The sequence below is a fragment of the Polyodon spathula genome, chromosome 2, assembly GCF_017654505.1.
Source record: "Polyodon spathula isolate WHYD16114869_AA chromosome 2, ASM1765450v1, whole genome shotgun sequence".
In the NCBI taxonomy this organism is placed as follows: domain Eukaryota; kingdom Metazoa; phylum Chordata; class Actinopteri; order Acipenseriformes; family Polyodontidae; genus Polyodon; species Polyodon spathula.
Genome location: NC_054535.1, coordinates 61,408,507 through 61,432,879, shown reverse-complemented (window position 1 = coordinate 61,432,879; position 24,373 = coordinate 61,408,507). Strand labels below are relative to the sequence as shown.

The following is a 24,373-nucleotide window of genomic DNA, read 5'->3' as shown; positions in this document are numbered from 1 at the left end:
CTTCCTGACAAAGTACACAGGGAGCTTAAAATATGTAATGACCTTGTAAGAATAAGGTAAGAATTAATCTGTTTGAAGATCACGTTTGCACACAGCCCTGCAATGCCAATGTTACTGCTGTTGTTTAACTCAATAATTCTGCTGCCATCTGCTGGAGATTAGGGGTTTTAGGTACTAATACTACTAATAGAATGTACTGTATTCTTTAATGACAATTCAGAAATCACTGGGGGAAAATAACAGTAGTTGCTCATGTAGGTACTGTACTCTACGTAGATCTAAACATGTTGGGGGGAAAAAAAGTTGTTTTTAAATTGTGTAGTCTTCCTACGAAAATTTATTTGACTGTATGCATAATGTTTGTGATAAAAACTAATTTATTTCCATGTTCAAAGTATTATGCTCCTTTTTATCTTGCTGGACCATATAGCATACACAAATCAATGACAGTGAATACAATATTTGTTTGGTTTTGTTGATAAAAACACGAACACACACACAATAACAAATGTCGTTTCTAGATGCAAAACAGATGTTAAGTTTGATAGTTTACCTGGGATGTTAAATCTGCACTCTGTCAAGATTTAAGAAAACAACAATTAATTAGAATTTTTATCGAGGTATTAATTGTGGCATAATTACTGTGAATTTGGTAAATAGTATAGAATGTATATGTACTGTACTTTGTTTTTTATCTGCGATCATCTCCTACAGTAGTTAACACTGCTATTGACTTTACCACTGTTACTGTGTTTTAATTTCTTCTGTGCTTGTTTTGAGTGCCATCCTTTTCAAAATATAATTTGAACAAATTTTGAGAGAATTCCTGTTACAGTGTTTTTTCAGTTAACGAAAATGGCCAAAAACTAAAAAATAATTTTCTATAACAAAATCTAATAGAAACTGGAAAATGTTTAAAAACTAGAACAAAACTGAAATGTAATAATAAACATGAAAAACAAAATAAACAGCACAGCTGAGCTGCAGTGACTCCCTGCTCTGTGGCTCACTTGTGTGCTGCTTTTATCAATAAGAGTCTTGATTGAACACGTGACCAGTGGTTACAGTGGGGCAGTATATAAGTTCACTTTAGTGTCTTTTACATAACGCGAGTATGTTTCACCTCAGGTTATGCCCTTATTCTCCGGAAGCATTTCCATTGTAATAATACAGGTCATGTTGAATTTTGTCTGTTTTACTAGTTTAATGTCAAAATGAAAAATATGCAGGAATATGTTGTGCATATTTAGTGTACATACATTTGGTTAGCCTGCTGTTTCAAGTGTGTAAAGCAGTCTTTCTTTACTGTATGTTTAGTGCCTTCCCATTTGACAAGCAGACATACATGCACAACCCTTGCTTTCTACCTGCTAATCGGCTGTTGAAATTCGGAACACAGGTTGTGTGATCTTCATATACACACAGCACTTGCTAATTTATTTTTTAAACAAAAAGTGGGCTTGTGCACATACACATTTTATTTTTGTAAACTTTTCTTCACACAGTGCAATGTACCCAAGTAGTCTGTTGAAAACAAATACTCACTTTCTCCAAAACTAAACATTGTTACAAAATACTTCAGTCTGCTGTTGAACATATTCTTTATTTCCTGCAAAAGAAGTTGCCCAATTGTATCATCACAACATCAGTCACAAGCAGGTCAATATACCACGCTTCTCCCAGCCTGAAGTAGTACAGTGGTGGCGTTCTTGAAGCGCAGATTTCCACAGTTCCGCACAGATCTTGAGATGCGTGTTCTCCAAGGGCTGCGTGAAGTCACTCATCTCCACCTGCAGAAATCTGCAGACCCTGTACAGCCCAGCACAGCTTTGAAAAGTTGCTGTGGAGCTGGTTGCGGCTGTGAACCAAAGAGAATCGTGAGTGACCTGCTAATCGTAATTGCAAATAACTATTAAAACTACAGTTGCCCCCTTGTTAACAGAAGCGAACGACATATATTATTTAAACTAACATACAGTGGCTCTCAAAAGTATTCACCCACCTTGGACTTTTCCACATTTTATTGTATTACAGCATGGAATCAAAATGGATTTAATTAGCAGTTTTTGCCACTGATCAACACAAAAAAGTGTCAAAGTGAAACATGAAATATAGAAATTGTTCTAAATTAATTACAAATATAAAACAGAAAATAATAGATTGCATAAGTATTCACCCCCTTTGCTATGACACACCTAAATAAGCTCTGGTGCAAACAATTGTCTTTAGAAGTCACATAATTAGTTGAATGGAGTCCATCTGTGTGCAATTAAGGTGTTTCACATGATTTCAGGTTAAACATACCTGTCTCTTAGAGGTCCCACAGTTGGTTAGTACATTTCCTAACAAAAACTACATCATGAAGATGAAGGAATATTCAAAGCAAATCCGGAATAAGGTTCTTCAAAAGCACCAATCGGAGGTAGGATGTAAGAACATTTCCAAGGCATTGAATATCCCCCAGCACAGTAAAGTCCATTATTAAGAAATGGAGAGAATGTGACACAACTGTGAATCTGTTAGAACAGGCCATCATCAAAAACTGAGTATCTGGGCGAGAAGGGCGTTAGTCAGGGAGGCCACCAAGAAGGAGTTAGTCTTCCACGGGTGAGCTGGGAAACACTGTGCATACGGCAACAGTAGCCTGGGTGCTTCACAAAACTTGCCTTTATGGAAGAGTGGCAAAAAGAAAGCCGTTGTTGAAAAAAACTCACATCAGGTCTTGGCTAGAGTTTGCGAGAAGGCATGTGGGAGACTGTGAGACCAAGTGGAAGAATATTCTATGGTCTGATGAGAAGAAAATAGAGCTTTTTGGCCTCAACGCTAAGCGCTATGTCTGACACCACACATCATTTCTCTGCGTCAGGGCCTGGAAAGCCTGCAAAATGGATGCAGCAAAGTACAGAGAAATCCTGGAGGAAAACCTGCTGAAGTCAGCAAGAGACCTGGGACTTGGAGAAGATTCATCTTCCAGCAGGACAATGACCTCAAACATACAGCCAAAGCCACACTGGAGTGGCTTAACCCCTTACGCCCCCCTGTTCCGCGGGCGGAACATGGTACTGCAATTACACATATTTCAGAAATCATCTGTAATATTGTTACAAAAGCAAAACAGCAAAAAAAAACTGACTCAATATCAAAAACGTTGTTTTCCTACCGTCAAACAGCGAAGGAATTTTTCGAATTCGCCATTTCAACGCTGAGATATTCCCTTCGCAATGTGTCTAGTACCTCACGGTTCAAAAACAACTCAGATCGACTAGCTGTGCGTTTCGCTGCTCTGGCCTTACATTGTATCTGTTGATGGTGAAATCTCCGTGATCACGTTGTAAGAGAGGTCACAAGCTGTCCATTCATACCTTGACTTTGTTTGTAGCAAAATCCATTGAAGAGTAATCAATGTGCGTACATAAACAACATAGACACATATTTGCAAGCTAGAGTGCAGTGTTACGCACATAGGATCAAGGTTTCTTACTGTTTTCTGATCATTTTTCAATTAGTAAAATTTATAAAATTGAACGAAATGGCGAGCAGTGTTCCAAAGCATCCCAAAAGAAGTCAATTCAGTCTTTTTGAAGTTTTGGAGGAGATGGATAATAGTGAAAGTGACGACGAAAATGATCAACTTTCTGGGTTGGAGAGCGTTGATTCAGCGTCTGTGAAGCAGCATTTGAAGATGGATTAGAGCCTTTTCAGGATTTGTAAGTATAATGGATCCACACTACATTTATTATTATTATTATTATTATTATTATTATTATTATTATGCGTAATTTTCAGTATGCATTTTTAGTTTAGATATTAGAAAATGCAACCAATTGACTATCAAGGGGCACATAGAAATAACTTTTTTTAACAATTTTTATTTAATTTTTATAGTAGAGAGCAACACCATGTCTCGTGTGTGCTGTGCTGCTGTATACGGTTATGTGAGAGCAATGTGCCTGACAGTTGTGACATATGAACTGAGAGCATTTGTTATGCATACTCATCATGGATACATTTCGGGTACCCCAAAGCTCTCTAAAAGGCCACCTTTTGAATGAAATATTGGACAAATAAGTAAAAAAGAGGATTACAAAATATAATTCATGTGGCAGTGTATAGCATGTGAGGTGCTAGAAGGTAACCTCCCTTTTAGAACTTGCTCAAGAAACTAGTGTATGACTGGCCATAAAGATTTACACAATATTCATTTTTGGAGAGGTTTGGGGACCATAGCTTTGTAAAAACTCATGTAGAATTTGATATATTTTTTCAATCAGTTTCAAATTTTTATCCAGTTTAGTAGAGGTGTTTGGGAAGCGCTGGAAAAAGATCTGGCTCTTTTCATTTGCTACAAGGTGAAAAAATGACGATAGAATATAAATAAATGAAATGCATTTCTTGTTTTTTATGTTTTGTTTTTTGTTTTTTTCTGGCTCCTTTTTTATCTCCTTCCAGTGTGGTACTGAGTAAGACTATCAAATCTGAATCTATAAGCAGCATCTGAATCTGAACCATGCCTGTGCTTTTTATACTTTGGAAGATAATGTGATTTATTTAAGGCCATAGCCCTCCAGGAAATTGCCTGTGGGAGGCTGGGGGTTTAACAGGTTAAAAACAAAAAGGTCAATGTCCTGGAGTGGCCCAGTCAAAGCCCGGACCTCAATCCAATTGAGAATATGTGGAAAGAATTGAAAGTTGCTGTTCACCAGAGGTCCCCATCCAACTTGACAGATCTTGAGCAATTATGCAAAGAAGAATGGGCAAAAATTGCAGTGTCCAGATGTGCAAAGCTTTTAGAGACTTATCCAAATAGACTCATGGCTGTAATTACTGCCAAAGGTGCCTTTACCAAATATTGACTCAAGGGGGTGAATACTTATGCAATCAGTTATTTTCTGTTTTGTATTTGCAATTAATTTAGAACAATTTGTAGATTTTATTTTTCACTTTGACGTTATGGACTTTTTTGTGTTGATCAGTGGCAAAAACTCCTAATTTAAATCTGGTTTGATTCCATGTTGTAACACAATAAAATGTAGAAAAGTCCAAGGGGGGGTGAATATTTGAGAGCCACTGTATTGTACTAAATCTGTGATAAGTGATGTATAATGTTACAGTAAAGCTAATGTTAATCAATTACATCAAACTCATCTGTATAGGTAGATAATCCAAACAAATATAATGCATTTAATAGGTTTAAATTAATACATTTATTGTTTTATATTGGTGTTTAGTCTTCATGATTAAGTCTTCCGAGAGGAGTGGTAAATTGTCTAGCAATATTTTTGGCAACTTCAGAATGTCTAAATAGCGACATCTAGCAACTTTGTGAGGTTTCTCTGGCGACTTCCTGCTTTGTGGCATTGCAACACTGATAACGGGTCATGTTATGATTTCATGCTCAATTACCCGGTTTATGTGCAGTTAAAAAAATGTCTGCAAAATCAACAAGTGGCAGACGAAGAGAATGCTTGATCTGGGAGCATTTTGAGTAGCTATTGAGTATATAGGCTATAGATGTTTTTATTATTTATTTACATGATGTAATATGCATCAGTTGGTTAGCCTCCTAACTTTTAGTGCTGTGTAATTAGATATTTATTGTGAGGCATGTTGGATTTACAGTGCCTGTAAAAAGTCTACACCCCCTTTCAAAATTTTCACCTTTTTATAGCCTAGAATTAAAAGATATTTAAAAAAAAAAAAATGTTTCTACATATCCTACCCCACAACTTCCAAGTAAAAAAAAAAAAAAAAAAAAAAAAAAATTCTAGAAAATAGTAGAAAATTAATAAAAAATAAAAACTGAAATATCTTGGTTGGATAAGTGTCCACCCCCCTTGTAATAGCAATCCTAAATTAGCACAGGTGTAACCAATCGCCTTCAAAATCACACACCAAGTTAAGTGGCCTCCTCCTGTGTTAAATTGTAGTGATTCACATGATTGCAGGATAGATAGATTCTGCAGTTCCTGTAGGTTCCCTCTGCTGGGTAGTGCATTTCAAAGCAAAGACTCAACCATGAGCACCAAGATGCTTTCAAAAGAACTCCGGGACAAAGTTGTTGAAAGGCACAGCTCGGGGGAGAGGTATAAAAAAAATAAAATAAATCAAAGGCCTTGAATATCCCTTGGAGCATGGTCAAGATTGTTATTAAGAAGTGGAAGGTGTATTGCACCACCAAGACCCTGCCTAGGTCAGGCTGTCCCTTCAATCTGGGTTACCAAGCAAGAAGGAAGAACATAAGAACATAAGAAAGTTTACAAACGAGAGGAGGCCATTCGGCCCATCTTGCTCGTTTGGTTGTTAGTAGCTTATTGATCCCAAAATCTCATCAAGCAGCTTCTTGAAGGATCCCAGGGTGTCAGCTTCAACAACATTACTGGGGTGTTGATTCCAGACCCTCACAATTCTCTGTGTAAAAAAGTGTCTCCTATTTTCTGTTCTGAATGCCCCTTTTTCTAAACTCCCCCTGGTCCTTGTTTCTTTTTTCAGGCTGAAAAAGTCCCTTGGGTCGACACTGTCAATACCTTTTAGAATTTTGAATGCTTGAATTAGGTCGCCACGTAGTCTTCTTTGTTCAAGACTGAACAGATTCAATTCTTTTAGCCTGTCTGCATATGACATGCCTTTTAAGCCCGGAATAATTCTGGTCGCTCTTCTTTGCACTCTTTCTAGAGCAGCAATATCTTTTTTATAGCGAGGTGACCAGAACTGAACACAATATTCAAGATGAGGTCTTACAAGTGCATTGTACAGTTTTAACATTACTTCCCTTGATTTAAATTCAACACTTTTCACAATGTATCCGAGCATCTTGTTAGCCTTTTTTATAGCTTCCCCACATTGTCTAGATGAAGACATCTCTGAGTCAACAAAAACTCCTAGGTCTTTTTCATAGATTCCTTCTCCAATTTCAGTATCTCCAATATGATATTTATAATGTACATTTTTATTTCCTGCGTGCAGTACCTTACACTTTTCTCTATTAAATGTCATTTGCCATGTGTCTGCCCAGTTCTGAATCTTGTCTAGATCATTTTGAATGACCTTTGCTGCTGCAACAGTGTTTGCCACTCCTCCTACTTTTGTGTCGTCTGCAAATTTAACAAGTTTGCTTGCTATACCAGAATCTAAATCATTAATGTAGATTAGGAATAGCAGAGGACCTAATACTGATCCCTGTGGTACACCGCTGGTTACCACACTCCATTCTGAGGTTTTTCCTCTAATCAGTACTTTCTGTTTTCTACATGTTAACCACTCCCTAATCCATGTACATGTGTTTCCTTGAATCCCAACTGCGTTCAGTTTGAGAATTAATCTTTTGTGCGGGACTTTGTCAAAAGCTTTCTGGAAATCTAAATAAACCATGTCATATGCTTTGCAATTATCCATTATGGATGTTGCATCCTCAAAAAAATCAAGCAAGTTAGTTAGGCACGATCTCCCTTTCCTAAAACCATGTTGACTGTCTCCCAGTACCCTGTTACCATATAGGTAATTTTCCATTTTGGATCTTATTATAGTTTCCATAAGTTTGCATATAATAGAAGTCAGGCTTACTGGTCTGTAGTTACCTGGTTCAGTTTTGTTTCCCTTTTTGTGGATCGGTATTACGTTTGCAATTTTCCAGTCTGTCGGTACCACCCCTGTGTCAAGAGACTGCTGCATGATCTTGGTTAGCGGTTTGTAAATTACTTCTTTCATTTCTTTGAGTACTACTGGGAGGATCTCATCCGGCCCAGGGGATTTGTTTATTTTAAGAGCTCCTAGTCCCTTTAACACTTCTGCCTCAGTTATGCTAAAGTTATTTAAAACTGGATAGGAACTGGATGACATGTGGGGCATGTTGTCAGTATCTTCCTTTGTAAAAACTTGTGAAAAGTAATCATTTAACATATTTGCTATTTTTTTTTCTTCCTCTACGATTTTGCCATTTGTATCTCTTAAACATTTAATCTCCTCTTTGAATGTTTTCTTGCTGTTGTAATATTGGAAAAACATTTTGGAATTGGTTTTAGCTCCCTTAGCAATGTTTATTTCTATTTCTCTCTTGGCCTTTCTAACTTCCTTTTTGACTTGCGTTTGCAGTTCTGTGTACTCTTTCTGCGTACTTTCTTTTTGGTCCTTTTTTAATGCTCTGTAAAGTGCCTTTTTTCGCTGAATATTTTTTTTTAATTGATCTATTAAACCATTTTGGCAATTTAGTTTTACATTTAGATTTGTCTACTTTAGGGATATAATTGTTTTGCGCCTCTAGTACTACATTTTTGAAGAACAACCATCCTTCTTCTGTGGGTGTTTTTTCTATTTTACTCCAATCTACTTCTGTTAGTTTCTGTTTCATACCTTCATAGTTTGCTTTTCTAAAATTGTAAACCTTAGCTTTAGTCTTTACTTTTGGGGATTTAAAAAACACTTCAAATGAGACCATGTTGTGGTCTGAGTTTGCCAGTGGTTCTCTGACCTCTGTTTTAGTTATTCTATCTTCGTTATTTGAAAAGACTAAATCAAGGCATGCCTCCCCTCTAGTGGGTGCCTTCACAAATTGTGTTAGGAAGCAGTCATTTGTCATTTCCACCATTTCTATTTCATCCTTCGCGCTACCCACCGGGTTTTCCCATTTTATTTGGGGGAAGTTGAAATCCCCCATTAGTATGGCTTCTCCTTTGCTACACACATTTCTAATGTCATTGTATAACAGATTATTGTGCTCACCGTCTGAATCTGGCGGTCTATAGCATGCTCCTATTATTATGCCTTTTGAATTTTTGTCTGTTATTCTGACCCATATTGATTCGGTTTTATTTTCTTTGTCCAGGTTTAACACCTGGGCTTCAAGACTGTTTCTTATGTATAGTGCTACCCCTCCTCCTCTTCTGTCCTGCCTGTCTTTCCTATACAGTGTATACCCACAAATATTATATTCGTCCCCATCACTCTCAGATAACCACGTTTCTGTAACACCTATCACATCATAGTTACCTGTTAGTGCAGTAGCTTCAAGTTCTAGAATTTTGTTTCTGATACTTCTAGCATTTAGATAAATACATTTAATGGTTGTCTTACCTGAGTTGTTGTTCTTGTTTTGATGCGGTCTCCCTTCTGTTTTTTTGTTGATTTCTCCCCCCTTCCTTTCTAGTTTAAATGCTTCTGAACCTGCTCAAGGATCTTTTCTCCGAGTAGACTAGTTCCCTTGTTATTTAAATGCAGTCCATCCCGTCTATACAGATAGTCCTCGTTGTAGAATGTGGTCCAATGATCAAGATAGGTGAAGCCTTCCCGTGTGCACCACGTCTTCAGCCATGCGTTTTGATTAATTATTTCCAGCTGTCCATATGGTCCTTTGCAAGGTGCGGGTAGTATACCAGAAAATACCACAGTTTTGGTTTTCTCTTTTAATTTCCTTCCTAGCTCTCTGAATTTGTTTTGCAGGGATTTTGGTCTGTCTCTTCCAATGTTGTTTGTACCAATGTGGACGACTACTACCGGGTCGTCTCCTGTTCGTTCTAGGAGCCTGTCCACGTTCTCAGTGATGTGCTTGACCGAGGCTCCCGGAAGGCAGCACACTGTTGTAGTAAGGGGGTCCAAACTGCGAATTGAACTTGCTGTGTTTCTCAATATGGAGTCCCCAACAATCATGACCTCCCTTCTTTTTGCTGTCTGGTCACCACTGTCAATAGGGTCCTGGATGTTGTTCCTTTCATTCTCTTGTTGTTGGTTCTGCTCATCAAAATTCTGAAGTGACTCAAATTTGTTGGTTGTTTTGATTTCTGGTGGTTGTGTTTGACGAAGTTTCTTTTTTTCCCTGCTTCTGCCTACCTGAACCCAGCTGTTCTGACCTTCTATCTCCCTGGTGGCTTTCAGTCTGTTAGGGGTGATGCAGACTTCCATGAATTGTGGGTGTGCCAGTTCCTCAAGATCCTGTTGCTGTCTCACTTCTTCCAGCTCCATTTCTAGCATACTTACTAGTTTATGCAAATCCTGGATCGCGTGGCACTTTACGCACACTTGGTTTAGCTCCGCTGGGTTTTCTCGGATTTCCCACATCAAGCAGGTGTCACAGATTACTGGCTTGAAGACCATGTTGAGGGTTTTTTTTTTTTTGAAGTTTAGTTTCTTCTGCAGCCGTCAACCTGCTTTCAAACTGCTTCTAAACTGCTCTGTACTTTTCCACGCCTGTACTTCTCCCACTCGCTGTCGCTTCCACTCGCTGTCGCTGGGAAGACTGCCTCGTTTAACTGCGTTGTTCTGCTGTGCTGTTGGCTCCTCCCCTCGCCCGTGTCTCAAAACGGCGCTGAATTTGAATCAGCTGCTCCGAGTTTCAGCTTGTTTGTTATCAGAAAAACACACGCGGCTGTTTGACTTTGAGCTGCTGCTGTGTTTCCCCAATGTCCTCTGTTTTCTGATTAAAGCAATTCAAGATGCAATTTCTCCTTTCTGCTTCGAAACTGCTCTGTACTTTTCCACGCCTGTACTTCTCCCACTCGCTGTCGCTGGGAAGACTGCCTCGTTTAACTGCGTTGTTCTGCTGTGCTGTTGGCTCCTCCCCTCGCCCGTGTCTCAAAACGGCGCTGAATTTGAATCAGCTGCTCCGAGTTTCAGCTTGTTTGTTATCAGAAAAACACACGCGGCTGTTTGACTTTGAGCTGCTGCTGTGTTTCCCCAATGTCCTCTGTTTTCTGATTAAAGCAATTCAAGATGCAATTTCTCCTTTCTGCTTCGAAACTGCTCTGTACTTTTCCACGCCTGTACTTCTCCCACTCGCTGTCGCTGGGAAGACTGCCTCGTTTAACTGCGTTGTTCTGCTGTGCTGTTGGCTCCTCCCCTCGCCCGTGTCTCAAAACGGCGCTGAATTTGAATCAGCTGCTCCGAGTTTCAGCTTGTTTGTTATCAGAAAAACACACGCGGCTGTTTGACTTTGAGCTGCTGCTGTGTTTCCCCAATGTCCTCTGTTTTCTGATTAAAGCAATTCAAGATGCAATTTCTCCTTTCTGCTTCGAAACTGCTCTGTACTTTTCCACGCCTGTACTTCTCCCACTCGCTGTCGCTGGGAGACTGATCAGAGAGGCTACCAAGAGGCCAATGGCAACTTTGCAAGAGCTACAGGCTTTTATGGCCAAGACTTGTCAAAGTGTGCATGTGACAACAATATCCCAAGCACTCCACAAATCTGGCCTGTATGGTAGGGTGGCAAGAAGGAAGCCATTACTCAAGAAAGCCCACCTTGAATCCCATTTGAAGTATGTCAAAAAAAACCACTCAGGAGATTCTGAATCCTTGTGCCAGAAAGTTTTGTGGTCAGACGAAACTAAAATGAAACTTTTTGGCCTAAATGGAAACCCAACACAGCGCATCACCCAAAAAACACCATCCCTACTGTGAAACATGATGGTGGTAGCATCATGTTGTGAGGATGCTTCTAATCGGCAGGGACTGGGGCACTTGTCAGGATAGAAGGGAAAAAGAATGGAGCAAAGTACAGAGAAGTCCTTGAGGAAAACCTGCTGCCCTCTGCAAGAAAGCTGAAACTGGGATGGGAAGTTCACCTTTCAGTATGACAACGACCCAAAGCACACTGCCAAAGCTACACTGGAGTGGCTAAGGAACAAAAAGGTAAACGTCCTTGAGTGGCCCAGTCAGAGCCCCAACCTAAATCCAATCGAAAATTTGTGGGATGACTTGAAGATTGCTGTTCATCAACACTCCCCAAGGAACTTGACAGAGCTTGAACAGTTTTGTAAAGATGAATGGTCAAACATTGCCAAATGTTGGTGTGCAAAGCTGTTAGAGACCTATCTCAACAGACTCACGGCTGTAATTGCTGCCAAAGATGCTTCCACCAAGTATTAACTCGGGGGTGAAGATTTATACAATTATGATCTTTCAGTTTTTTTTTATATTTTATATATATATATATATATATATATATATATATATATATATATATATATATATATATATATATATATATATATATATATATATATATATATATATTTCTCAATAAAAAACTTTTTTCCTCTTAACAGTGTGGAGTATGGGGTGTAGATGAGTGGGGGGGGAATCCTCATTTAAATGCATGAAACTCTGAGGCACTGACACAACAAAATGTGAAAAAACTTCAAGGGGGTGTAGACTTTCTATAGGCACTGTATGTTGACTAATTTTACCGGTATTACAGTATTTTAATATTGGGTAATGCCAGTTGGCAATGTGGAAAAACAGGACCATTGTGTCCTTGGCATCGCTGAGTAGGGCCCAGTGGTAGTGTGTGAGAGGCGAGACCGCAGCTGTTTTTAGCATTGGAACGGGATTTACATTAAGTATTTGTCCGTCTTTAATCGCCCTACTCAAAAAATTGTTACAAAGTGGATGAATGTGTTTGCACTGTCAAAAAAGAGATCTGGGATTGTAAGTGATTAATGCTTTGTTTTTATGCAGCAACTCGGTATAAACCTAAAAAGGTTCTTAAATAAAAAGATACTGAAACCTGATTTTTTTTCTTCTGAAACTAAAGTATGTCTTTCTGAATTTAGTTAAATAAAACTGAATAATAATTTAAAACAAAAACTAAATAGAAACAAAATAATCATCTTATCAACTATAAAAAAAATAAAAGGTGCACAATATACTCAGTGTATGGTAATCAGCAGGGCTCCAGACTGCCACTGAAATGGTTGCAAATGCGACAATAAAGTTCTTTTGGCGACAGTAAAACCAAAATAAAATAATACTGCCTCTCTTTAAAAGGACAAACGAGAGCACCAGCAAGCGGCAGTCTCGCACGGGTCAGCGCGTGAATATGCTGTGGTGCCTGCGCGCATATTTTAAACTACTGTTTTTTTTAAAAATTATTATTAAACTACTATAATGTGTGGAGTCATGTTAGATTCAAAATGAACTAACTGAAATTGCAGAAAAAAAACAACGGAATACACACATTTTCTTGTTCTACATGGTGAAAGGATCAGTGAATATTAGTTATTTATATTTAAAAAAAATGTTTAACTTTATTGAGAAAGAGTATGGAGAAAATTAATTTGGAACGTTATTTTTTGCACACATTTCATTCAAAACGTGCCACAGATACTGTAAGAAATGATAAAGGGGGGGGGGGGGGGTAAACAATTTAACAGCCATACCATGCTGAACGAAATTGTGCCGTCTCCCATAACCAATGTCGACTTTGCTGGTACAATGTAGTAAAGAGCTTTATTTCGAATCGTGTTGAAAAGAAAAATATCAATTTTTTTTTCTCCAGTTTGTGTGCTGCGTCTAGCACTACTACTGAAGAATCTGCATCAATTGTAGATAATAGACTGGTAAGTCTCGCGAGTCGAGACATTTTGAGACTGAAGGTGATTTACCGGTAGTTGCGCAGCAGCCTCCCTGTTCAGACAAGGTACCACCACCGACAGAAAAACTTGCATGGCAGTTTAGGACTTCGTGGCTTCAATAATTTGCCTGGTTAAATTACAATGGTGAAAAACAGAACATGTATTGTGAGTTTTGCCCGAAGGCAGGAACTGCTATTGCAGGGAAAACTGATTTTATTTCTGGAATACCATTTTAAAAAAAGAGACTAAAAAAGCATGGTGAAAGCATAAAAATGCTAGGGACTGCGTTAGTGCGAACTGAAATTAAAAAAATCACAGGGAATTAAATGAAATTCAGTGCTGCTTATATGATTGGAGTAGATAGAAGAATTGCCATTCACCAAATTTAGATTGAAGAACAATGGTTTCAATGTATCCAAAACATATGACAGTGATAGCATGTGCTAAATTTGTTGCTGTCATAGAAATAAGAGATTGGCAGAAGGGGTTCACAGTGCAAATTACATTTCTGTTTTAACTGACTGTGGAACAGATGTAGCTGGGAGAGATCATGTAATGGGATCCCTGGGATCCTTCAAGAAGCTGCTTGATGAGATTTTGGGATCAATAAGCTACTAACAACCAAACGAGCAAGATGGGCCGAATGGCCTCCTCTCGTTTGTAAACTTTCTTATGTTCTAATGTTCTAATTGTGTACTGTAGGCATGTTTCTGCAGGTGTGCTAGTGAATCGTCTGGTAGGCTTAGCTGAACTAGATGATTGTCGTTCTCAAGGAAGCTTACCACATAGGCTTCAATTGGCAATGTTAAGTGCTCAAAGATCAGTTCCAGTGATGAAGAAAGGATCTGACCTTCTGCAGTTGATGTGGAAAACCTACCACTTCAGTCCAAAAAGTAGGCACAAGTTGAAAGCCATTGGGGCTGAGTTAGGCTGCACAATTAGGACGCCTTCAGCTGTAAAACACAGTGCGGGCTGCCACACATTTATCTGGCATTGTCTGTTTTTTTGCAGTCAGATGATGAGAATCTTGCTGCTGGACAGGGACAGTTTACTGCTGTGCATCACCACATGGAGCATCTTGCTTCCACTTCCGAAAACACAGACATTAGAGGAAGAGTAAAATGCTGTACAGGAAATGGAAAAACTTACTTTTGTAGGGTTTTGTCATTTTTTACATGATCTCTTTTCAGAGGTGTCAAAACTTAGCCTTACACTCCAGAAGAATAGTGCAGTAGCAGCAGTTGAGAACTGTGTTAAAAGTTTGAATGAAATTTGCAATCTAGAGACATTTTTGCAACATGTGGATTCCCAACCCCAGGCAGGTGCACAGCAGCAGGATCAGTCAGGAAGCAGGAGAGGCAGGGCTACCAAGAGTAGCTTTAGCAACATTACATTTCAGGACATTAAACTTCAGGGCCCCCCACACTCATGGCATTTTTAAAAATGACTTAGACACAAATTGAAAAAACTGTTTAAATCACAGACAGGGGGTTTGAGTCCAGGTTTGACAAATAATTAAGCTTTCCACAGAGGAAAGGATTTCAGGAGGACCCAGAGTGATACAGTGCTTTTTCATTTTTTGCCATGATGCATGGCCTGATGATCTTGTTAACTTTGGAGATGAGCAGTTAAAAGTCTTACTGAATTGGTATAGTGACCTTTTAGAAAAGAATGGATGCAATGTTGATACAGTTCAAACAGAATGAAGAATGCTAAAAAGTTGGTCATAGGTCAGTTTATGGATTAATCCTTTATTAAAGGTCATGCTAACAAAAGAACACTTTTGTTGCACAGATTTAAAACATCTTCTACATTTAGTGGAGATCATGCTTGTGCTGCCGAGATCAGCTGCCCAATTTGAACGTGGATGTTCAGCACAAAACAGAATTAAATCCAAGCTACGCAACTCACTTAATGTGGCAACTGTTGAAGATCTTGTGAGAGTCAGTGCAGGTGGCCCTTCCCTTGAAAAGTTTCATCCAGAGCCTTGTATTAAGCACTGGCTTTGCTTGAATAAAAGGAGATGAAGACCAAACTACACTTCCTGGCCAATTGATACAGACACTGGTTCAGACTCGAATAAGAAAGAATTGATAGTTGAATGTAGTTCACAGGCTTTAAGACCAAATTCCAGTTAATTTGTTAAACATTATCAAAAGGCAGAAATGCAGGACATTTGAAGTTCACTTTTAAAGCATGAAAGATGAGGAACAACAGCATAAGGAGGAAGGATAGGTGTATTGGCAGAATAGCAGATTACACAGAGGACAAGGAAGGCAGAGCAAGTCAGAGTCAGGCAGCACATGAGGCAAAGTGAGTACAAACATGCTTTTGTATCTTTTTGTTTTCTTGTATTTTGAATGTATTTGGCGCCCAGAAATTTTTGGTCTAGGAGCCATTGGCTCCTTGGGTAAAAAGTTTGTCTAGTTTGTTGGTCCGTTCATTCCTCAGGCAATGTCCAGATTATAAATAGAGGTTTAAAACCATAACAAGGTAATACAAAATAAAATCCAAATCTAAATGCATAAATAAAAACTCATTGTTTTTTTCTGTGTATGTCATTCTTGTTTTTTTTAATTAGGAAAATGTTCAGGACTATTTTCTTAGAACTTCTTTACTCAGCAGAAAGGTACCCCACGAATCAGTACAAGTTCAAGGTAAATCTAGGTTTTAAGTTTTTTTTTTTTTTATAATATATAAAGGAATCGTTTTATATGAGCCCTTTCAATGATGGCTTTCCTCTACCGTATGATAGTTGACCTTGACTTTCGTTAACGCTCGTCGCGGTCCACTTTCACATGGTACAGCCATCATCGATGGGCACTATTGCTGAAATACATCAATTTAAATAGTATGATCAGCTTTGGCTAAATTAATGGTTTATATTTCCACCTTATTAAACATACATAAATGAAATGTTTTTATTATATTATAATATAGTCATTAATAGAGCCTGTAATAGTGCAATATAGGAACATCATTAAACTCACCGTCGAAAGTACAAGTTTATTAATTAATAACTAAATGTAATATCTGATGTGAAAGTCCAGTGTTTTATAAAAAAATGTTTTTCCCTTTACCACATGTAAAAATGTTGGTTAAGTCTTCATACTGCTAGTTAAAACAAAGTGTAAGTTGTACTTTAACTGTATTGCTCATTTCCCCTTTACTTATAAGACACATTGTTATCCCTGAATAGATAATTGTCTCTTAAAAATATGCAACAGATTTGAATGAGCCAGATATTTTACAAGTGTAGTGGTACTCTTATTACGACCCATTTGAAGAGGAGTCTATAATCTAATCAGAGATAAGTAAAGAAAAAAATGGGCAATTGAAGGTAACGCATGTGACTTTAGGCTACTCCCCCTTGATTAGTGCTGCCAGATTTGGTGTCTTTTCTGCCACATTTGGCTTGTTTTAAAGCATCTAGCAGATATGTGTTGTCTTTGGTGGTTTGGCTATTGTTGTCATGCATGTTTGTTTTCTATTCCTTTTCACTTTATGAGGTCATCTCCAGCACAGAACTTCATTCACCACAATGCCTTGTATAGTGTATCACATCCTCCCCCTGCCTTCAGTCACCACGATGCCCTGTGTAGTATATCACATCTTCCCATTGTCTTCAATCACCACAATGCCCTGTATAGTGTATCACATCCTCCCCCTGTCTTCAGTCACCTCGATGCCCTGTGTAGTATATCACCTTCTCCCCCTGTCTTCAGTCACCACGATGCCCTGTGTAGTATATCACGTCCTCCCCCTGTCTTCAATCACCACAGTGCCCTGTATAGTATATAAAGGCTATCTGCCGACCGTTCTTGACAATGTCATTTTATACTATATTCTGAATATAGACCTACGCATCAGATAAAAAAAAAAGAAACGGTTCTAGTACTGTAAGTTGTGAGAAAACAACTAAACCGATATATAAATAGTTTATAACATTACATACCAGTATTTTTTTTTATTTTAAATAAATGTGTAGCACTTATTTATGCTTTTGTAATATATGTTAAATCTTAAAAGCAAGGTCAGTCGTTTATTCAAAATCCCAGGTCTGCACTGAGCAATATACAAAAATTAGTTACTGGGCATTTCATATGAGAGTTTAATTTGTCATATTACATTCTAATACTTTAAATTCCATAAAAATGACAAAAAGCAGTTTATATATGTAGATTTATTTTGGTAGCAAATAATCTACATCAGCATCATTCAGCATTGAATTCCAATATGTATTGCAATACATGTCGCACTGTTGTCTTCAGTATTGCAATATATTGCAATATAGATCGTCAGCCCCAATACCCACCCCTACTAATTACTGGCCTGGCATATTTATTTATTTTTGTCCATTTGGTTGATTTTTATAATTAACCACATAATTCTGTGCATATTACTAAACTGTAAAAGAAAAAAATAATAATTATGGTAAAATAACAGTTTGACAGTATATGATTACACTAATCAGTTTTTAAAAACTAAATTTTACTGTAAAAATAATAGCTACTATTAAATTAAAAACCATAAATTTAAATTTTAAAAAGTGTACATTATGGTCAATGACAATTAAAACAATGGCATTTAACAATAAGTACTATAAAGATTAATGTCAAAGTATGTATTTTTAAATAGTTTTACTAATTAAAATTAAGAAATGTACCAAAAAAAAAAAAAAACAGTATTATCGTATGATTGTAAGTGTTGTAAACAATGAAAACTAAATAAAAGAATCAAACTTTGCATGAAGTTTGTATATTAATTGTAAAGAGATACAGTAGTGGTGCACACTACAAATGAAAGGCACTAAATCTAAAAAAGATTTAACATTTGCAAATAAATAATAGTAGTCAGGGCTCACCTCAAGCCTTTTCAGCGACGTGTCTGTCGCCACCTGGCTGAAAAAACCAAGATCACTGATTTTACCCCATTTTTTCTCCCAGTTTGAAATGGCCAATTGTATTTTTAGGCTCAGATCACCCATCACCCCTGTGCTGACTCGGGAACAGTGAAGACGAACACATGCTGTCCTCCGAAGCATGTGCAGTCAGCCAACCGCTTCTTTTCACTCTGCAAGCCCGCCATGCAGCCAACCCAGAGCTACAGTGTCGGAGGACAATGCAGCTCTGGGCAGCTTACAGGCAAGCCCACAGGCACCAGGCCAGTCTAGAGGGTGTGCCGAGGACACCCTGGCCGACATACGCCCTCCCTCCCTGGGAGGCACGGTCAATTGTGCACTACCCCCTGGGAGCTCCCGTCCACAGTTGGCAATGGAATAGCCTGGACTCGAACCAGCAACCTCTAGGCTATATGGCGCATCCTGCATTTAACAAGAATTATAAGTCACTTGCAATAATTGAGTGGGCACATTTTGGTCATGACTGTAATCATCTGAAAATACAAAATATCAAAAAAGCCAATAATAAAAGGAAAAATCAACAAACTGTTCAGGCATATTAATGTAACAAACTCATAGCACAATATATTAGTTTGGTAGGAATAAAAGTTTGCCCACCCCATAATTTGCAGTAATATTAATGAGATTTGACTGTATACTAGACCGAGACTGGCTGGCCAGGAAAGAAAACACCAAAACAAATCAATTCACTTTCACTCAAGGTTGTCTTCAGTTAGGATGCAGGAGCTATATTTGCACCTCAGCCTAGCTTTTTGGAGTCCTATTTTAAAAAGCTGAGAAAACATTTGAATAATTACGATTATCGATTATTCTAAAAACCTCATTCTTAGGGGGGAATAGTCACAAAAAGATTCCTGATTAAATGGTTTCCTTTATTTCTAATTAAAAACTACTGTAAAACTTCAATAACTTTTCAACAGCATTTTCAAACCTACAAAATATACAGTATGCATATATTGAAGTCACTACTAAAGCAGATTAACCAATATATAAACAATACCACTACAGAAACCATTTTTAAATAAAGAAAAGCACACACAATCTGACAAAGCACTCTCTTGCTCTCAACTGCCTGAAATCTTCTCTAAGCTCTTTTGAATCCGTAATTCTAGCGCCATTTTCACATAGAAATGCAGCTACTGTGCCATCTCTGAAATGTTTTAACAAGTGTGTAAAATACCCTTTCACACAGCATGAAATTGCACAATCTGTGCCAGTGTAATACCGTCATAACCCTTTCACACAACCAAAGAGATGGCGCGAGTACAATCTTGAAACCTGTCAATCACAATTGTTCTCATGGCAACATCAGACTGTTCTCCTGCAATCTGAAACACTGAGACCAAGAGACAAGACCTAACACATCAACACAGTGCTTAATTTGTAAATAAAGAGGTGCCGGGTGCAAGCAGTGACAATAATACCAACCCAAAGAAGCGCATATAGTATTGTACGTACTTGTGTTAGATGTTTACAGTCACGTATTCTACATCATATACAAAGTAGTAGTGTGTGCAGATAAATTAATTAAAGGCAACCTGAGGACAAATAATTAAAATTTTAAAAAAAAGTCTGTATACATGTTTTGTTGTGGTTTTGCATTTAAATGGTTTAAAAACAAAACAAATTAAAAGGCATTCAGAGGACTCCAGAAGGAAATTGGAGAAGGAATCTATGAAAAAGACCTAGGAGTTTTTGTTGACTCAGAAATGTCTTCATCTAGACAATGTGGGGAAGCTATAAAAAAGCCCAACAAGATGCTCAGATACATTGTGAAAAGTGTTGAATTTAAATCAAGAGAAGTAATGTTAAAACTGTACAATGCATTAGTAAGACCTCATATTGAATATTGTGTTCAGTTCTGGTCACCTCGCTATATAAAAATTGTCAGCAATATATAAGACTGTAAGATTCTAAGTGCCATTGTTGCAGCAAATATGGAAAGCAGAGTCTTGCACTGAAGGGGAAAATAGGTGATTAGAGTTTATGGGGGCAAAAATCGAGAAAGACTATAACTTGTAATGCTGTCTAAACTGTGCCCAGATCCAGTGAGAATGACCGCTGCACTGCCGCTGTCAGCATTGCCACTGACAGCATGGTGTTGTGGCAGCATTTCCGCTGCTAAATCTGCCTATGCTGGAGGAACCAGCCTTGCTGCTGTCCACATTGCAGCTGCTAGTGTTGCCACCGGCAGCAAGTCCACTGCCAGCCAGCCAGCCATAGCACTGTCAACATTGCCAGGAGCAGCATTTCTGCTGCCAGGATTGCCCAGGCCGGAGGCTATCAGCATTTCCATGGACAGCATTGACACTGATAACATTGCCACCCGTGAGCCCAGTGATACCTCCGTTTCCATGAAAGACTTTTTTTGGCAAAATCTTTTTCTGGCAATCTTTTTCTGGCATGGGGTCTGCCTATCTGCTCCCTCCTTTTTAACAAGCAATTGCGCTCACCTTTTCCAAAACAGTTAACACATGTTCTTGCTGAAAACATGCACGAGACACATCATAGACCAATGTTATAAGTAGCACTTCTTTGGCCAGTATTTTAAGATTATGTTCCCTGAACTTACTGCAGATCATTTCCATTCTCTGGAGAGCCTCTCCTTCATTTGGGCGGAATATTAGTAGGTCATCAAGACAGCACAAAAATTCTGGTCTCCAAAGATGCCAAGCATCATTTGCATAAAAGACGATGGACTGTTACACAAGCCCTGTGGTAGCCGATTGTGCTCCTAAAGGCCTAGCAGTGTCGTAAATATGGTCTACTTCTGGTCATCCTCATGAGAGGGACATTATAAAATCCAGAAATTGGATGATCACGTGACCTACACAGTGATGCTCCATGACATGCAGAGAACACTTGCAACACATGTCACACATACATTTTTTCATGTGCATGCAGTGGATATTATATTATCTGCTTCATGATTCTGATAGCTCTAATTTTGTATTTGCAGCAATGGCAAGCTATAAAGCATATCTTGTTAAAACACTCTGTATAGTGTATGTATTTTTTATTATTATTATAATTTTCCTTGTAGACCTTAAAAGCAAGACCCCGTTGATTTCTTGGAGTATCTTCAGGGGAACCAACATGTGTTGTAGTCATTTTCAGATCATTTAGGTTTCAATAAAGATTTGTTTTATTTACCATGATAATAACCATCAGGGAATAGAAACTCTCTCCTTCATGTTTTTTATGCCACAGGCTGAACAGAAATGTACACGCTGTTGTGTACACACACATGATTACACAAAGCTCAACCTTGTAATTATTATTATTATTTTTTTTTCTTATTTTCATTTCATTCATTTCCTAGCCAATATTGCCAGTCATTGTGCAATTTTGATAACCTGGCTTTTATACTAAAAGGCCATTAGATTTCATTTGTTATGAATGAAAAAATGTCATACCTTTTTTGTGTTGACTGTTTATTTATCATTTCCAGGCTTCAACGAATTGTGATTTTTGGAAATTGACAAAAAAGTTAGGGTATCAAGCAACAAGTGAGCATTATTGAAATGCCAGATCATGTATTTGTGCTTTTTCCCAAAGAAACAGCTGTTATCCCCCAAATGTTTTCATTTTTACTCATAACAAATTTATAAGGTTCTGCAAACCAATTTCAAATTGGCACGCCTTATGGATTAAATTATGGGAATAATAACAAATCAGTCTAATTCAGTGTTTTTTTGTTGTTTTTTTTTTAACCAGTGTATTTACTCGACTCAGGTTATTCATCAAATCCCTGTGAAAGCAATTCAAATTATTGGTCAATCTGTGTTTGTTTGTTTTTTTATAGACCCGGTCAGGACCTCTCATCATGCCAGATGCCAAGAGCGAGAAGAAAACCCCAGCTTACTGCCACAACTGCTCTCGAAAAGGACATCATGGATATGTAAGTTCAGTTCATCTGAATTCAAAATGCCTTTCTGCAATGTTTCAAAAATCTTAGATCTGTGAAAATGTACAGTTGTGACATAAAACTGACAGCATTGGTGAGTAAAGCATGTTCATCCACAGATAAAATGCATTGGTATTTCATGCACACATTTTGCTATATATTATTATATATTATTCATATGATATCTGTTAAATAATCTAAAAAGCACAGAATATAATAAATGCTTTCATTCTATATTAATCCCACAGGAGTCTTTCACCAGGGGTAGTTTATTACTTTATTAACATTGTTAAATGCATAATATAGTGGAATGAGGTCTGTAAAGACTGGTTTATTAATTTTTAGATGATGGTATTAAGAACTAGTGTACTTAAGCAATGTTAGCCTACTGCAAATAATACAGTATTATATCAATTTCCTTCTTTATTTTATACTTTTGTTGCAATTAACAAACTAGAACTCCAATATTCTAGCACATAGTACAGTGGATTTGTGTCCTTTACAGTCCTGTCCTGGATGGCAAATTAAATAAATGAAATGTAATTTGTCTGATTATTTCCTGTGATTATGTAAATCTCAGACATTTTCATTTTATATAGATTAAGAGCATTTACATAGGCAAATATTATTTCAACTTGTTCTGGAATTGGCTTCCGTTCTATAATATGTCAACTAACATGTCCTCTTTTTTTCATTTTTGCTTTTCACAGGAGTGCTCCCAAAGGCGGATGTTTAATGAGACTTTTCCAACTGTACCATATATATGCTACTACGATACAGAGAAGGACATCAAGGGGCGAAATCATAGAATTCAAAGAAAAGTAGAAGGTCTTTTTTTTGTACTTTTTTCCCCTAGTGATTAGGAAGGCTGGGATGTGTATTTTAGTTATAACTATTCGTGGGGCATTTTGGGCTGCTTAAAATGTTGAAGTTTTTATTACTTTTCTTTTTTTTTTAATAGAGCTTAAAGAGGCTGGCCTTTTAGATCACATTCAATTGACCCACTCTGTGCCACAACTGCCAAAGAAAGGAAGAAAGGCGAAGGAAGAAAGAAAGAAGCGAGGTAGGTCTAAGCCTCAGAAAGAAAAGAAGAATCTGCCCATGAAGAAAACCTGGCCAGATAAGCGCAAGCAAAAGAGACTGAAGGGCAAAATGAAGAAAAATTTCCAGGTGATAGAGGAGGACTTGCCGAGAGGCCCTAAGATGCCACTCAATTTAGGACACAGCCACTCAAAGAAAAAGTTTGAAAGAGCAGCCTTGTTCCGCCACATGAAGAACCAAGGTGATGAGTTTAATGAAAAACACAAGAACCTCAAGGTAAAGAAAAAGGGCAGCTCTCATGACGACAGCTTTGCTGTGGATGACAGCCTGTTCCTGATAAAACAGAGAAACAAGAACCGGAAAAGATAAAAAGAGACGTCCTATGGATTTTACCAAAAAGAATATGACTTCAAAACACTATTAGTAATTATTAAAAGCTAGTAGAGTGAAAATGTCAATTTGATCACATTTGAGCAGTCTTGTTTTTCAAACAGTTTTAATTTTTGTGCAAGTGTACTAGAAAACCCAATAAAAAAAGTAAGAAAAAGTTTAAAAACCCTGTTTGTTTTCATCAGTAAGAAACAAAAACATAGACAGGAAGTGCAATCTGCTTAACCTTTGATTGTATGCTAGCACATTTACATTCTCCTGTATATGCTTGTGCTTGAATCATTCTTTCTGCATTTTAAAACCAAAAATAAATGTTTATTTTTTTCTTTTAATTTCTTTCCAATTCTGCTGCACCTCCTCTTCAAGAACGTTGCCTGTCTGCTGGGAATAATAATACACTAAGAGCCTTTTGGTAACTGCCTTGTGTTGCATTTAGGTAAAGTTGAGGACCTGAATTCTGTCCAAATTAGCATGATACTTCTGTAAAGAGAGCACAGATCTTATTTAAGGAAACACAATATAATTTGGATGACATTTTTTAAATTCTAAACCCACCAAACTAACAAGAATGACTCAAAGCAACCCCACACCTAAATGATAACATACATTTTGGTCATATTGCTATGGTATCACTATAAAGTATTATTGCTCAGTTTACTTTCTTTTTCAATGAAGGCGTTGCCCTACATCACTGCTTAGAGGTGTAGTTGAGCACTGAAGAAGATAACCATATGACATCCAGATTGTCCATATTGACATACTGCAAGTAAAGTCGTC

The 24,373-nt window shown here is 37.7% G+C and overlaps 1 protein-coding gene across 2 annotated transcripts in view; it reads left to right on the top strand.

The window, feature by feature from the left end:
• Window positions 1-23,943, top strand: part of LOC121298945 (zinc finger CCHC domain-containing protein 7-like) — an 85,325-nt gene extending 61,382 nt beyond the window's left edge. The window contains exons 7-9 of one of the 2 annotated variants that reach the window (XM_041226311.1): window positions 22,064-22,159; window positions 22,876-22,993; window positions 23,127-23,943. In XM_041226311.1, the coding sequence (XP_041082245.1) occupies window positions 22,064-22,159; window positions 22,876-22,993; window positions 23,127-23,575 (663 nt within the window). In that variant the 3' untranslated portion in view covers window positions 23,576-23,943. The remainder of the gene's footprint in view (window positions 1-22,063; window positions 22,160-22,875; window positions 22,994-23,126) is intronic. The other variant, XM_041226302.1, reaches the window with a different exon arrangement.
• Window positions 23,944-24,373: the final 430 nt, after the last annotated feature.